The 15,808-nt window shown below is 37.3% G+C and overlaps 2 protein-coding genes across 3 annotated transcripts in view; one reads left to right on the forward strand and one right to left on the reverse strand.

Moving 5' to 3' along the window:
- Nucleotides 1-1,491, forward strand: part of TRIM24 (tripartite motif containing 24) — a 99,947-nt gene extending 98,456 nt beyond the window's left edge. For both annotated transcript variants that reach the window (XM_069462763.1, XM_069462765.1), the window contains exon 19: nt 647-1,491. In XM_069462763.1, the coding sequence (XP_069318864.1) occupies nt 647-856 (210 nt within the window). In that variant the 3' untranslated portion in view covers nt 857-1,491. The remainder of the gene's footprint in view (nt 1-646) is intronic.
- Nucleotides 1,492-9,597: 8,106 nt separating this feature from the next.
- Nucleotides 9,598-15,808, reverse strand: part of SVOPL (SVOP like) — a 53,800-nt gene continuing 47,589 nt past the window's right edge. The window contains exons 14-15 of the mRNA XM_069461668.1: nt 10,479-10,592; nt 9,598-9,618 (exon numbers count right to left, since the gene is read on the reverse strand). Of these exons, the coding sequence (XP_069317769.1) occupies nt 9,598-9,618; nt 10,479-10,592 (135 nt within the window). The remainder of the gene's footprint in view (nt 9,619-10,478; nt 10,593-15,808) is intronic.

Here is a 15,808-nt window from a genome sequence, read left to right on the forward strand (position 1 = left end):
TCAGGGAATGACAGAGGTAATTAGAAAGATTCTGTCCACATGGAAATGCAAATTACAGCTGGTAACTTGAAGACAATTTAGAAAATATTTTTATCTGACCTAGAAATATTATTTCTTATTCCCACCTTTATTTCTTGAAATAGGGTACTTCCTGACTTTAGTATTTTTGATGTTGATCTTAAAATATTAAGGATGTGGTCCAAAGAGCTCTAATTTTAAAATTTCTCGTCTGTCAGTTCATCTAAACATTTTTCAGACTGATAGCCTTTTGTTGATGGTTTGTTCTATGTGTGTGTTATTCATTCTACAGTACCACATTTCATTTAATTTGTTCTAAAAATAACTGTTTCACGATCTTACGATTATTGATCTGTCTTCAGCAATCCAGTCCTACCATTACCACCCTCTATTAGAACAATCCAGATAAGTCAAGGATTTTTATTTACTTCTAGCTGACTTCCTCTAGACCCTGTCTAGTCATAGACTTATTTATATCAATGACTGTGCCATGAGCATTTTCCAAAACAGTCCATTAATATTCATAATCTCACAAGTCAAAGTGAAAAAAAGAGTGAGAGATTTATTACTTTTATTGTCTAGAGTGTTGGTCTTTATTTTTTAATTCATATTTTTTTTAATTCAACAGCCTGATTCAGAAGTAGCCAATGCTGGTATAAAACTTGAAAATTACTTTGAAGAACTTCTAAAGAACCTTTATCCAGAAAAAAGGTTTCCTAAACTAGAATTCAGGAATGAATCAGAAGATAATAAATTTAGTGATGATTCAGATGATGACTTTGTGCAGCCCCGGAAGAAACGCCTCAAAAGCATCGAGGAGCGCCAGTTGCTTAAATAAGCAGCACCATCGGCTTGTGTTGGTTTTTAAATATTTTTGGTTTCCAAAAAAGTATTTGTCAGTAATTTAACATCACTACAAAGAAGAGTTTTTGACCACTCTGATGTCTGTTTTTGATGTTTACTAGACTTTGATTTCCTTAATAACCCATTTATTTTAACCTCTTATCATTAAGAAAGAGGAATAATGGAAGAAAGAAAATGGAGGGAAGGAATAAAGGATGGTAGAAAAGAAGGAAGGAGGAGGAAGCATCAAAAATGAAATACAAAGACATCCTTCCCACTTCTTGGATTTTAAAACCGTAATCTGGAGGTGATAGCTACTATAGAAAAGAAATAGACTTTGTATGAACTCTAAGTTGAAAATTAAATGTGGTTTGAATGTGTGTGTTAATTCATTTTTAGAAATTAATACCATTTTTACCCATTAATTATGGCCTGACCATATCAGTTAGGTATACTATACTTAAGAACAGTACTCCATGAACGTGAGCGGTAACAAGTTCTATCCCAGGATGCCAAGTGGTACAACAAAAGGATAGATTAGAAGCTATTAAGAAAGCACCTAATAGTATATCATGTAAGATGGCAACTGTATTAAAGAAAAATCAGGAAAACAAATGTTTGATTTTTGGTTTGTTTTTTTTTTTTTTTTCCTTGTCTATAGAGGTATTTGGTATAGCAGGTTTTCAAGGCCATTTTTCATACATTTCTAGATCTAGATTTTCTTCAACTTTTTACATTGATGGTAGTGTTTGGTTTTGTGTACATGTTTGGTTTTGCTGTGTGTCTATGTGTGGTTTGTTTTTTTTTTTAAACTGTGCAGGTGGTCCTTTTATAAAAAGCCTCATTGTTTGCAGTATGGCTTTTAGTGGAAGTACCCAAAATATAAAATACAGCAGTGTGCACTGTATTTGTTGTGAGGTTTCTTGAACATATACCCTATTGGGCATTAAATACAAGGTCCCCTGAAAAGGACTAATTTTTGTGGTTTTCATCTGCCTGTAATTTGGAATGAAAATATGTTGTGGGATTTGGGAGCAGGCAGTTGGAGAGAATTATAGTGAAAAAAATTTTTTTTTCTGAAGCATCTATTACCTGTTTGTTGTTGTTAAGACTCAAAATTTGATCTTTGATCTGACTTGATCCTGAATTACATTTTCATTCTCTTGATTGAGATATAAAAGACCTATATTCTGAGGACAAGCATATTCTTAATGAGCCAGACTCAGCTAGCAGCTAGTTCAACTGATACAATTTATTCCTTTTACTTGTTCAGTGTTTTTTAGGATCAGATGAACTGTCAAAGAAAGAAACTGGATTAAGATAGACAAAAATTGCTGTGCCATATGTTTAATACTAATCTAACATTTGACAAAATACACGTGAATATTTGTAGTTTGCCAAAGTAAGGCATTATTTATAGAACATTAATTGACTGGAGGAAATTTTTCTCTTTAGGATGATAGAATAAAAATATAGCTGACTTGAAAGAATGCTCTTCTTTGGATTGTGTTATCTCCCATGAATTAAACATAGAAGATTTGGTTATATCCACAAGGCTTTACTTCTTAAAGTGGAAAACATTCTGTGGCTAATTCATTGGGTTTTCAGGTATTGCTAAAGAAAAAAATCTAAGGAGAAAACAACTTACTAGCAATAGCTTCCCATTTTCTATATAGACAGGTCTTGTTCGTAATGTGTCAATTATGTATTAATTGTTAAAGTCTCAATCACTTTTCCAAATATGTGTTACATGGTGATGTTTGTTGTTGTGTTTTAAATATGCATTTGACATTTGTTCTCCTGAGACGATTTGAGCAGATTTTGATAATAGTGCTTATACCTTTTTAATTGTTTGGGTTTTTTTGCTCCAGCATTTTATTTTTAGCACAGCAGCTGTGGAGCTTTTGCTAATAAGTTTATTCTTGGTATCTTAGAATGCTGTTCTTCTGACCGTTTGTTCTTCTGTACTTGTCTCCTGAGTTAGAGCAACACAGATAAATTATTTTGAGAATCATCACAAAGGGAGGCAGGGCTTAAGAGAGTAAAAATATAATTTCCTAAGTGTATGTGAGCCAGAATTTCTACTAGTGTACCCCGCACTGTCACTATTCAGTGCCATATTAATCTTTTCAAACAGTATTTCTGTTTCATTTTAACCATCTTTGGCTGAATGAAAGGCAGTTGAGAACCATCTTGTAATCATACGTAATATAATTATATTAAATGTCTTGGGTTTCTCAATTTTGTAATGCTCTTTAGATTGTGACCTTATTAACAAGTGCTTTTGTGCCCAGGTGGATCCCAGCTAAGTCATCCTTAAATTCTAATAGAAGTAAACTATAAGATAAGCCTAATTATACCCCACACTCATTTAGAGAGCATCCCTCAAAAAAATTTATGATTCCAGCAACCTTGACCTAAATTTGTGCACACCAGTGTTGACCTCAGACCAAAAACTGTGGGAGATTGCCCTTTGGATTTCGGACCTAGAGCCCAGTATTACAGCTGAAGGACCCCCATTGCTGAATGTGACCACACCTTTGGCCAGGGCTTATGAATGAGCAGACCATGTGGGAGCTAGGATTTACTCAGTTCCAACTCCCTGACAGCTTTCTGAGGTCCAAGCACCTGACTTTCTGGCAGTAAAGAAACCCAAGTGTACACAGCCAGTGATCTATGGCTATGGCAGAGATATAATGGACTGAGCTATACCATATTAAATCCAAAATATCTAACATCTGGCAATGCACTCATTTTGTCTGTTTAATTAACATGCCCTGCTTATCTTTTCTGAATGGGGGGGGTGGGTAGGAGAGTGGAAGGTGTTAAAAGAAAAACATCCTCTTTCCATGGTAGTTTTATGCTTTTCCAAGCTAAATAGTAGGCTTTACATTTTACTATCACCCAGTATATAGTGTAACTAAGGAGTGCTTTCAAAAAGGTCCACAGTCAAAAGGGTGAGTATACAGCTCCTTGTTCCATTTATGAATTTGCATTTCAAAGTCCTGTGCTGTTAAAGTACTTAGATTTTTAAATTTGAGTTCTGTGGTGAGACAAAACTTTTGCTGAGGCCTGATCCAAATTAATGTGAATCCCAAAAGTAAGTTGCATGTGAAGGAAAGAGTTTTAGGTTTAAATTGAAGATGTGCTCATTTTCTGTTTATCTGTATTCTTTACGAATGAGAGAAATCTGATCTGATTGGCCATTGAAATTATGGGCGTGACCATAAGTTCAGCCATCTAATTTCTTACTGTAATTGAGCTCCTTTTAAATAACCATGTACATATTTGTTAAAGTATTTTATAGCCCCATGTAAATAACTGATGTCTTTTTACATTTATTGTACCTTCATCTTGGATGTGAATTTACTGTCATAATTCACATGCTGGTGACTCATGTTCCTAAGTGAGACTAATGCTAGCCAGTCAGATGACAGATTTTTCTTCATGAAAGTTTTGCTTATTGTGAAGGATATCTAAGGCAGTAGTCTTTTTTGTTATTAATTTTGGGGGCAGACCGGTGCTTTGATTTTAATAAAAATTAACTTTGGATTCTTACTGTGAATATTTTACCACAAGTATTTAATGGAAAAATTACTGCTATCTCAGTAGAGTGTTAACTAGTTAATTCTCCCTTCATTACTACGTTTGTGTGTTCCTCTAGCTGTAACATTGATACATATAAAGATGAGCTACTAGTCCATAAATAACTGTAACAGGAAAATAACTTTATCCTAACACATGTATTTCACCAGCCTTAAAAGACAAAAATTGACAAACAGGAAGGAAAGTAGGTAATAAATATCTTTAATCAATGATTCCCCCTCATGCTGCCCCTCAAAGTAGGAGAGCCAAATGAAAAATTCTACTTGTCTGGAGCTAGTTTGGGGAAGAGAGAGAAAAGAGAATAGGGACTACAAGTCACTTTGAAAGTTTGCCTATGTTAATTCCACCCGTAAAGTTTGGAAAGTTTTGATTCATAAATTACAACTACTATTTTTAAAAAATGACTACTAGTTATTTAATAGATCTTACTTTCATGAAGATAACCTTGTTTGAGTCTTAGTTTTTACATAGAATAATTAAATCCATATTTGAGTACTAAAAAATTCTTCCTTGAGATGCTCTCTTGAACTCTTCTGCCTTTCAACACCTACTGCTGTGGAGTGATGGAACAAGAAGGCCCCCACCTGATGCAGCCCCTCTGCTTGGACTTCCTAGCCTCGAGAACTGTAAGAAATAAATTTCTGTTCTTTAAAAAAAAAAAAAAATTCTTCCTTGGTAGTTAAACATTTAACAAAATTGTTTTCCTACATTTTCTTCATACGTGGTGTAGAAGAAAGGCTATTTTAACATCCTGTATCGATACACTTGGGAATATGAATTCTTTGCCTGTGTTCTAACACGCTTTAACCGGAAGACAGGTCAATCAGACAATTCATTCAGAAAGCCTTACACTACAAGTGACTGAAGCCCAACTGTCGTTGTTTTAGGGTAGAGTATAGAATATACAGATCAAACAGGGTTAAGCACTCCTCACCACCTTTGGAATAAAAAATATACTGACCTGAGAGGTGGCATTTCCCCAAGGAAAATCTGGGTGTTCTCAACAGGAAGGAGGAAGAATGGCTATAAGACAGGAACAACAAACTCACTAGGCCACTGGGCGCCAGACTTTGACAGTGATGCTGGTTAACTAATGGGATCCTTTTAGGGATTCACTAATGAATCCCTAAATGAGAGTGGGTGCTAAGAAAGCCAATGTGCAAGAAGTCCAAAATAAGGGTTTTGGCATTTACATTACAAAAGGAGTTTTTGCTATTATAGTCTATGCTTTAAATAGACTTACGTCAGAACTCTCCTATATATAAAACTATTAGATTCAAGCAAATTCAACCTCTATCCTACTGTATAGAGATTCAGTTATATTATTTTTCTTTAATACTTCAGCCATTATTGTTTCTTGCTCTTTGGGTGGGCAATGAAACCAATTCAAAAACGCTCTTACAGATACATGACTTGAAATTTGTTGATTTCCACTTCTGATGTCTAACACTAGTAAGTATGGTAAACAACATACATGAGTTATCAAGGATTTTTGAAATTTGGTATTCAATTAAAATTATGTTACTAGAGTTTGTTGTAGACTAATTCAGTATCTTCTTGGGCACCTGGGTGCCAGACAGTGCTGGCCAACATTATAAAGTCCCTTAAGCTTGGAGACCCCTTTGGAACAATGCTTTGAGCATCGACTTTGTCATTGGTTGACTGTGATTTTCAATCACTGCTATTCTTTGGTTTAAACTGCTAATCTCAGCTTTGGGATTTTCAATTAAGATTTGTGGTGTGGTGTTTGGCTAACCCTACATGGGTACCCAAGACATCTTTGCATCAAAGATACTGTAGCCTAAATTTTATAACTAGACTTAAGATGGTTCTGTAAATTATGGCCTGCATTTGTATAGCTTGAAAGCTAATAATTTTTTTAAAAGGCTTATAACCAAAAAAAAAAAAAAAGTGTCTATATGTAGCTCACAAAGCCCATTTCTGCCTGGCCCTTCACAGAAGAAAATTCCTAACTTTAAGCCATTTATGCCTGTGGTTCAACTAGGAATGATTTGTACCCCTATTTAAGTGGGAGTGTGAACCTCTCATAGTTTGGTAATTCAGTGACATTTTGTGCTTGAAGGTGAGTTCTTTTTCAATTGCAAAGTGAGGGTGGGAAGAGGTGAGCCAGTGGTGGGGTCCCCAACTCCAGAGCTCTTGGTGACCAGGTGCATTGACATTGAGCAGTAATATTTTAAAAAGAATTTTTTTTTTTCTGAGCAGGTCTCAACAGTGGGTTTAAAATATTCATAACCATGCTGTAAACAGAAGTGCAGTTATCTATGCTTTGCTATTCCATTTCTAGAGTATAGGCAGAGTACATTGAGCATAGCCCTAGGATTTTCAGAATGGTCAATGAAGTCAGGCACCTGTAGTCCCAGCTACTTAGGAGGCTGAGGTAGGAGGATTGCTCAAGCCCAGAAGTTTGAAGTTACAGTCAGCTATGACCCCACTGTACTCTAGCTGGGGTGACAAAGCGAGACTCTGCCTCAAAGAAAAAAAAAAAAAATAGTGGGCATTGGCTTCAGCATCAAGTCATGAGCTACATTACTCCCTAACAAGAGAGCCTGTCCTTTGAAGTTTGAAGCTAGGCATTGACTTCTCTCTAGCTAGGAAAGTCCTAGATGGCATCTCCTTCCAAAAGAAGGCTGTCTTGTATACATTGAAAATCTCTTGTTCAGTGCGGCCACCTCTGTCAATGATCGTAGTAGATTTTCTGGATCACTTGCTGCAGCTTCTCCGTCAACACTTGCTGCTTCACCTTGCACTTTTATGTTATGGAGATGGCTTCTTTCCTTAAACCTCACGAACCAACCTCTGCTGCTAGCTTCCTCACTTCTCTCAGCCTTCATAGAATTGAAGAGAGTTAGGGCTTTGCTCTGGATTAAGTTTTGGCTTAAGGGAATGTTGTGGCTGGTTTGATCTTCCATCCAGACCACTCAAACTTTCTCCATATCAGCAATAAGGCTGTTTCATTTTCTTATTTTTTGTGTATTCACTTTTCATTTCCTTCAAGAACTTTTTATTCACAACTTGGCTAACGAGCACAAGAAGCCTTGCTTTCTGCCTATTTCAGGTTTCCATGTGCCTTTCTCAATCATTTCTAGCCTTTGATTTAAAGTGAGAGATGTATGACTGTTCCTTTCACTTGAACAGTTAGAGGCCATTGTAGGGTTATTAATTGGCATAACTTCAATATTGTTGTGTCTCAGGGAATAAGGAGGCCTGGGGAGAGGGAGAGAGATGAGGGAATGGCTGGTTGGTGGAGTAGTCAGAACATAACATCATGTATTAAGTTCGCCTTATACGGGTACATTTTGTGATATCCCCAAACAATTACAATAGTAACATCAAAGATCACAGATCACCATAACATACGTGATGAAAAAGTAACATGACAGACCACTAAGTGAGCATGTGCTGTTGGAAAATGGTGCCAAAAGACTTGCTCGATACAGGATTTCCACAAGCCTTTTCAATCTATAGAAAAAAAAAAATGCAGCATCTACCAAGCACCATAAAACAAGATATGCCTGTAATTACATGATGTAGGAAAGCTTGCTGCATTCTTTCTTTTTCACATCATGGAAATCAAGATTTCCCCCATAAAAAAATTAGAGTAGAAATAGAGAAGGTACCTGATTATATGCAAGACTTATTCTACTTTAAGCATTTTATGAGTAAGCAATTTGTATTAATGAAGGCCATAATTTGAGTTAGAACTTGATGACAGAATATTCTAGGTGTTTTGAAAGGTTTAATGATGTCATTCCAAGTTCTTGGCCTTAGCTATAGAATTTCAGTTTAGTTAGAAACCTCATGGAAGAATATCAGATATGTTTTTTCTAAGATTTAGTATTTATTCCTATAACAGTTAACAGACTTGATGTCAAGGAAAAAAAGCCATCTTTCCCCTACCATCTAAAATTCATACCTTTCTTTTTTTAATAGAAGTTCTTTCTCAATATACAGTTACCTACCCTATTCCCCTATGTGCCTTGTTTTTTAAAATACATAATCAGTTTATTAATTACTGAGTAGCATACAGAAGTAAAACCAAGTTTTAAAAAATGTACCACAAGTCTGACAATAAAATGCATTTTTCTCCTCTGGTAGCCATAGCTTTGCAGCTCTTCATTTAGTTTGCTGGAAAAAGAAGTGATTTAATAGATCAGTAATACACTCTTTTTAAGTCTTGTTCATCTATACTCAGCTGACACTAGAATCTAGCAATAGAGGTTCTATAATAAAATTTATAGGAAGATCCTAGCATTTACTTATATATTTGGCTATACAATGCTAACTTTATTATCCAGTTATTCTAGTGCAATACAGACATCATTTAGAAAGTAAATATTCTTTCAAGAGATTTTTGGATTTTTAGTTTACCTGGCTCATCAAAATGAGTTTCTTAGAGTAGTTCTAAAGCAGAATTGATACTACTTTTAAACTATTGCCCAGGTTGGTTTACCCAAATTATTGGGATGCTATGTATGTGTTGAAAGGAAGTTAAAAATTTTTAGATGTTCTTGTAAACATTCCATCATGAAGTGGTTTTATAGGATAAGCACAGCACTAGGTGGGGGGTAAATGTAAAGATCTGCCCAAAGGCATAGCTGTTCAGTGGCAAAGTCAGCAAGGGCTGTGTGCCCATACAATTGAACTGACAAGTTAAAGTTCTAAGAAAATATTAAAAAGGCTGTAAACAGATGTGCAAAATCATTTCACCACAGTGCTAAAACCAAGTCCCTGTCAACAGAAGAGGGTGGAGATAAGTTGGCAAGCTATAAGGCACATTAGATGATGAACCAGGTTTCTTTTTATGTATGTATTAATATTTATAACACTACTTTAAAAATAAAATAATGGAATGGAAATTTAGCATCACTTAAATTTGCAGTCTGGGTTAAATTTCAGCCCCACTGCATACTAGTGTGTACTTTATACAACTTCCTTTTGCCTTGGTTTCCTCATTTGTGAAAGGATGTGATAATCCTTTTATTTAGGATTAAAAGGAAGTCTATGAATCATCTGATTAGATGGCTTAAAGCATTCAATGAGTGGGTCAACTTTCCAAGTAAAGCCCTAAATTTCACAATTACATGACAGGCCATCTAATCTGATTAAAACTCACATTGCCTTTAAGATAACCTGGAGGAAAATATCAAGACCGACATAAGCCTTTTTTCCCCCCTTTTCTCAGTAGCGCCTTCCTTGTATCTACTTACAACAAAACACATCGATACCAAAAATACTAACTTGTCTACACCATTTATTATGAGTAGGACTTGGGAGAGAGGGCAAGTCACATTTAGGCACAGAAGCATCATGACTCTGCACACACACACCCTTGTATACTAGCAAAGGGCTTTGTGCTTAAGGTAGGAAAACATCAGACCCACCACCTGTACTTGGAGATGACCATTCTTCACTGACTCTAACCATAAGGGTAAAGGGGTAGGAGAGACCCCCTCTTTTACATCTTTGCCCCGAAACATACCTTATACTTTTGTGGTATCCTTTACACACTTTGCAGAATATAGTGAGCAGTTTGCACTGCTATATTATTGGATGGCACCTGGTGCCGTATTGGTGCAGCTATTCTCACAGGTACCAGGGGAAAGGAAGCTGGACCAACATGTGATCCCAAGGGCAACACAAATAGCTACTTCAGCTCTGCCAGGCACATTTAGCTCTGCGGCAATGCTCACATCCAGACAGGAAAGGTAGAAGGCTCAGGCCCCAATGACTGTCATTCATCTTAGTCCCTGTTACTCAAACTACAATTTTGCAGTACACGAATTATTAGTTGCTTTAACTTTAGTGCTGCTCAAAGCTACGTGCAGGAAAAACAGGAGACCCAGGTTTTCCATTGGAACCTACTAAACAGTGTGTTAATACAGACTTTACATATCATGTCTGCTTAAAGGAGGATCCCCATATGCCAAGTTCATTTCTTTTGGGCAAATATTGGTAGTTGAGAAGACTTCATAGTTTCCTGCATCACTTACCTGTAGGGCCCGTCCTTTGGTCTCAATGGGGAGAGTAAATGCAGAAATGGCACATATGACACAGACAGATGAGAAGAGACACAGGGCCCCCAGGAACGATGCACTCATAAGAACCTGAAATTTACAAGAGAATGACTCAATCTATGTGCCCCAGTCACTTCTAAACTAATCTTTTATGTCAAAGGGAAAATAAGGATTCTCTTCAACAAAAAGGTCCTTTGCAACGGTTCTACAAGTTGTGCATTCCTGACAGATTGATTTATTTGGGCCAAGCTAGTGTGGGCATTTTGTGGGGGGTTTTGTTTTTTCCCATATGCAGGGCCTGACAATAACACACACTGGCCTGGTTAGACCTCTCCCTTTTGCACCGACCAGTCAGCCTTCTCCAGAGCAAATCTCAAGTCTGGGAATGGGGATCTGCCTGTTTCCCCACCCCTCTCATTCACTCAGCTTGCTTAACTTCTGACCCTCCCACCTCATGCTGTGCTCTCTCTGCCACACACACATTTCCCCCCTTCAGTTCTGAGAGGATGAGACAGGAGACAGTTGTTCTTTGAAGATTACTAATGTGTCTTGTGTCTCTGTTTATAATACCTCGTGTGTGAAAACCAATCAAAACTTTCTTTTGGGTGTCCATTTTTCCACAGTAAAAATAGATTTCTGCCAATCTATATATTAACATATCCTTTGGCCTGGGTCTTTTCACGCAGATACTGGCTACTTCAGACTCTTCATCTCATACTTCAGCGTCCCCAGGACTGTTCAAAGTTGGCAAATAGCCAAGCACTTGATAGTTGTAAACTAATCTCACAAGGATGATTAAGTATGCAGAAACAAACAGCAAAGGCTTTCTAGAGTCACAGAATACTGTAATTTGGAAAGACCTAGAAACTATCTGGTTTAGTCCAAACACTTCACTTTATAGATGAGCCTAGACTAAGTCGTCTCAGTAACTACTGGTCCAAAGTCACATACAGATCCCTGACACATGGCATAGTGTTATTACCACCACTTAGATTCCCTTAACATACACAAGTTGGAGCCCAACTCCTGTGTATAAAAGCTGTTGTCTTCCAAAGGTGTAAATAATTCCACTTATCATGCAAACAAAACCCATGATGATATTAACTTCACTAATATTTTGTAGTTGACCTAGCAAGTGTAGGTACAGTTCTTGCCGGGAGTTAGCTACTTCCCCAGCAAAACAGGTCCCAAGGCCAGATCATCGCAAGAGATTTGGAAATAATAGAGATGGAGAAATAACTAAGATGGAGACAAAGTGCAGTTTAAAGTGATGGGGGAGGCCAGGCGAGGTGGCTCACGCCTGGAATCCTAGCACTCTGGGAGGCCCAGGCAGGAGGATCGCCTGAGGTCAAGAGTTTGGAAACAGCCTGAGCAAGAGCAAGACCCCGTCTCTACTAAAAATAGAAAGAAATGATCTGGACAGCTAAAATTATATATATAGAAAAAAATTAGCCAGGCACATGCCTGTAGTCCCAGCTACTCGAGAGGCTGAGGCAGAAGGATTGCCGGAACCCAGGAGTTTGAGGTTTCTGTGAGCCTGATGCCACGGCACTCTAGCCAGGGCAACAGAGCAAGACACTGTCTCAAAAAATAAATAAATAAAAATAAAGTGATGGGGGAGTCAGAGGTCCTCCAGCATTCCGTGAGCTGTGAGGCCCCGAGTGAAATCCCACCTCAGTATTTATTGTTATAGCAAATAGTTGTCCTTTGTTAAAGAATTATGTGTACAGCTCATTCTTTGAGGTTTCCAGGGGACCCTTACCTAATTCTGTCTACAAGAATAGACAGTTATAAAAATTTTCCAAGATAAACATGTTAAGCCCTAAGTTAGAAACAGACCTAGCTGAGCATACAAATTAAAATATATAAAGTAAGAACACTGAGTCTGTGTACTACTCTAATCTACTTCTCTAAATACAAAGATGTGGTGAGGAGTGAAGCAGGAATAGCCTTGAATTTTAGGATCGTTCTAGGCTATCTGCTGGGTAGGCATTTTAATCAGCTTCTCTGCCAAGGACCCAAACCGAGCTTCTGCCTTGCAAAAAAGCTCAAGGCAATGGCCAGCAGCAAAGAAGAAACATTGCTTTGCAAACATCCTCTGACAATGCCTCCATTGTTGGGAGCAGCCTCTGTTCTGTGAACTAACATGTCCACAGATTCCTTCAAGGCAAAGCCTTGCAAAACTCCTGAAACCTTTCATGTCTCTGAGCCTATTTTCCCAACAGTTCTGATTTTGTCTCCCAAAGTAAATTACAATTTCCCTCAAACAGGAACTTGTGTAACACGTGTGTGTGTGTGTGTGTGTGTGTGTGTGTGTATTGCTGGAGGGCTGGGAAACCAGGCTCAGGAATGGGGTAGACATGGAAAGAGTCCAGGCAGTTAACCAATACTAAATCATGCCCTAGATAGGCAAGTGTCTAAATTCTGTCATTGCTGCCAGTTCTGTTATCAGACACCAAAATTCTCACCACTGCCAGCATGAATTCCAAAGTATCCTTACTGCACCAAACATAAAGTCCTGGTTCATGTGAGACCATGATGGGTTGAGTTTAGATCACATAACTGTTCTACCAGCCAGGGGCGGGGAGAGCAAGTGCCTAGACTTTTGGGCTTCCCTAGAGGGATGAAGGGATCTGCTTCATAGCAAGACTCTCTAGCAATGTATTAAAAGATGTTACTGAATATTCTTTCAATAAATTCTACCCAAGTCAACCAAAGTCAATTTCTATTGTTTATGAGCAAGAACTCTTGAGTAATACCTGATTATAAAAATTCTTTAGGAATTTTGTTAAAATGCAGATTTAAAGGGACCACTACAGATTCACTGTATCAGACTGAAAGAAATCTCTTAAATCTCTACTTCTGAAAAGCAGCCCAATCCAGGGATAAAGGAGGATATTACATAATGACAAAAGAGTCTTGGTATCTTCTAATCCTAAAGGTTATATAACACACAAAAGAGGTTCAAAATACATTCAGGGCTGGGCACAGTAGCTCGTGTCTGTAATCCCAGCACTTTGGGAGGCCCAGGTGGGAGGATTGCTTGAGGCAAGGAGTTTGAGACCAGCCTAGGACCCCATCACTACAAAAAAATTTAAAAAGTTAGCTGTATGTGGAGGTGGTATGCGTGTAATCCTAGCTACTCCAGAGACTGAGCTATGATGAGGCCACCACACTGAAGCTTGAGCAATAGACTGACACCCCATCACTAAAAAAAAAAAAAAAAAAAAAATTTAAATTAAGTGAAAACTGAAAGAAATAGATGAATCCACAAATAGTTTGAGATTCAATACTCCTCTCTCAAAAACTGATTGATAGAACCACTGGATAGTAAATCAGCATAGAACAACTTTATGACACCATCAACCAGGATCTATTGCCATTTGTAGGACACCTAACAACAGCAGAGTATACATTCCCCAAGATCAACATCCTGGGCCATAGTGAACCTCAACAGATTTAAAAGAAATCATAGAGGGTGTTCTCTGAATAAAATAATATCAGACTAGAAATAAAAGTAACAGCAAAATCTCCAAACACTTCTAAATCATCCATGAATCAAAGAAGTTACCTCAAGAAAAATAAAAAATACATTGAATGGAATGAAAACACAACGTATTTTTAGGACACAGCTAATAGGAACAAAAATCAAATACTTGGGAATAAACAAACATAAGAAACATGAAAATTATAACTAAGTACATAATTGAAAACTCTTTCTTAGAAAAATGCAGTCTTGTAAAAATGTAATCCTTACCAATGTAATCTATAATCAAAATCCTAGTAGGATTTTTGAATCAATTGGGAAAAAAATTGATTCTAAAGTTAATTTGGCCAGGTACAGTGGCTCATGCCTGTAATCCCTAACTACTTGGGAGGCTGTGCTGGGAGGATCACTGGAGGCTAGGAGTTTGGGACCAGCCTGGGCAACATAGTGAGACTCAGTCTCTCAAAAAAAAATTTTTTTAAATTTGTCCCAGCTACTCAGGAGGCTGAGGAAGGAGGACCCCTTGAGCCCAGGAGTTTGAGACTAGCCTGGGCAACATAGCAAGACCCCATCTCAATAGGAAGGAAGAAATAAAGGATAGATATGTCAAAAGATAAAATTACACCAAATTTTTAAAAATAAAATGAGCTGACTTTCTTAAAATATAAACATATATATACATAATAAAGTTAATTTCAGAGAACAGCTAAGAACAATTAGGAAACTTCTGAAAACATGCATGGAGGTAGGGGAGTCTGAGGAGGTTATCCTAGGAGGCATTAAACAAAATTACAAGCATTAGCAATGTGGTGTCGGTGCTGGAGCAGAGAGATCGGTAAAGCAGTGAGTTGCAAAATAGATCCTGATGTCTATGGAAATTGGGTTTGTTATGACAGAGGCGTGTTAAATCAGTTGAGGAGAGGCAGACAAAAAAATAGCCTAGAAACAACCAGTTAGGCATTGTATGATGAACGAGGTGCAAATTAAGACAAGATATAATCGATTGTTCACCAGATTGAAGAAAGTTTAAAAACTCACTGTCCCATTTGGTAATGATGAAGAGAAACAGGGATGCTTGTTTACAAATGTGTTTATAGACATGAAGAGACATTTCTCCAAAAATAACATACAATGGCCAAAAGGTATATGAGAATGTCCTCAACATCACCAGTCATCAGGGAAAGGAAAATCAAAACCACAATGAGATAGTACCTCACATCTGTCGGGATGACTATTATCAAAAAGACATTCGTATATGCCAATAATAGTCAAGCTGAAAATCAAAACAAAGACGCAACACTTCACAATAGCATCAAAGAAAATTAAATATCTAGGAATATATTTAATGAAAGAGGTAAGAGACATATATAGGGAGAACTATGAAACACTGAGAAAAATTGTAGAAGATGGAAACAGATGGAAAAATCTACAATGCTCATGAATTGGCAGAATCAGTATTATTAAAATGTCCACACTACCTAAAGTGGTCTACAGAATTAATGCAATCCCTATCCATGTACCATCATCATTCTTCACAGATCTAGAAAAATAATTCTATGCTTCATATGGAACCAGAAAAGACTTCGTTTAACCAAAGCAATCTTAAGCAAAAAGAACAAATTGGGAGGCATCATTCTACCAGACTTCAAGCTATACTGCAAGGCTATAGCAATCAAAACAGCATAGTACTGGCACAAGAAAAGAGACGTAGACCTTCGGGACAGGACTGAGAACCAAGATATGAAACCATCCCCATATTGTCATCTAATCTTTGACAAAGCAGACAAAAAATATACATTGGGGAAAAGAATCTCTATTC

Source organism: Eulemur rufifrons, chromosome 29 (assembly GCF_041146395.1).
Source record: "Eulemur rufifrons isolate Redbay chromosome 29, OSU_ERuf_1, whole genome shotgun sequence".
Taxonomy (NCBI): domain Eukaryota; kingdom Metazoa; phylum Chordata; class Mammalia; order Primates; family Lemuridae; genus Eulemur; species Eulemur rufifrons.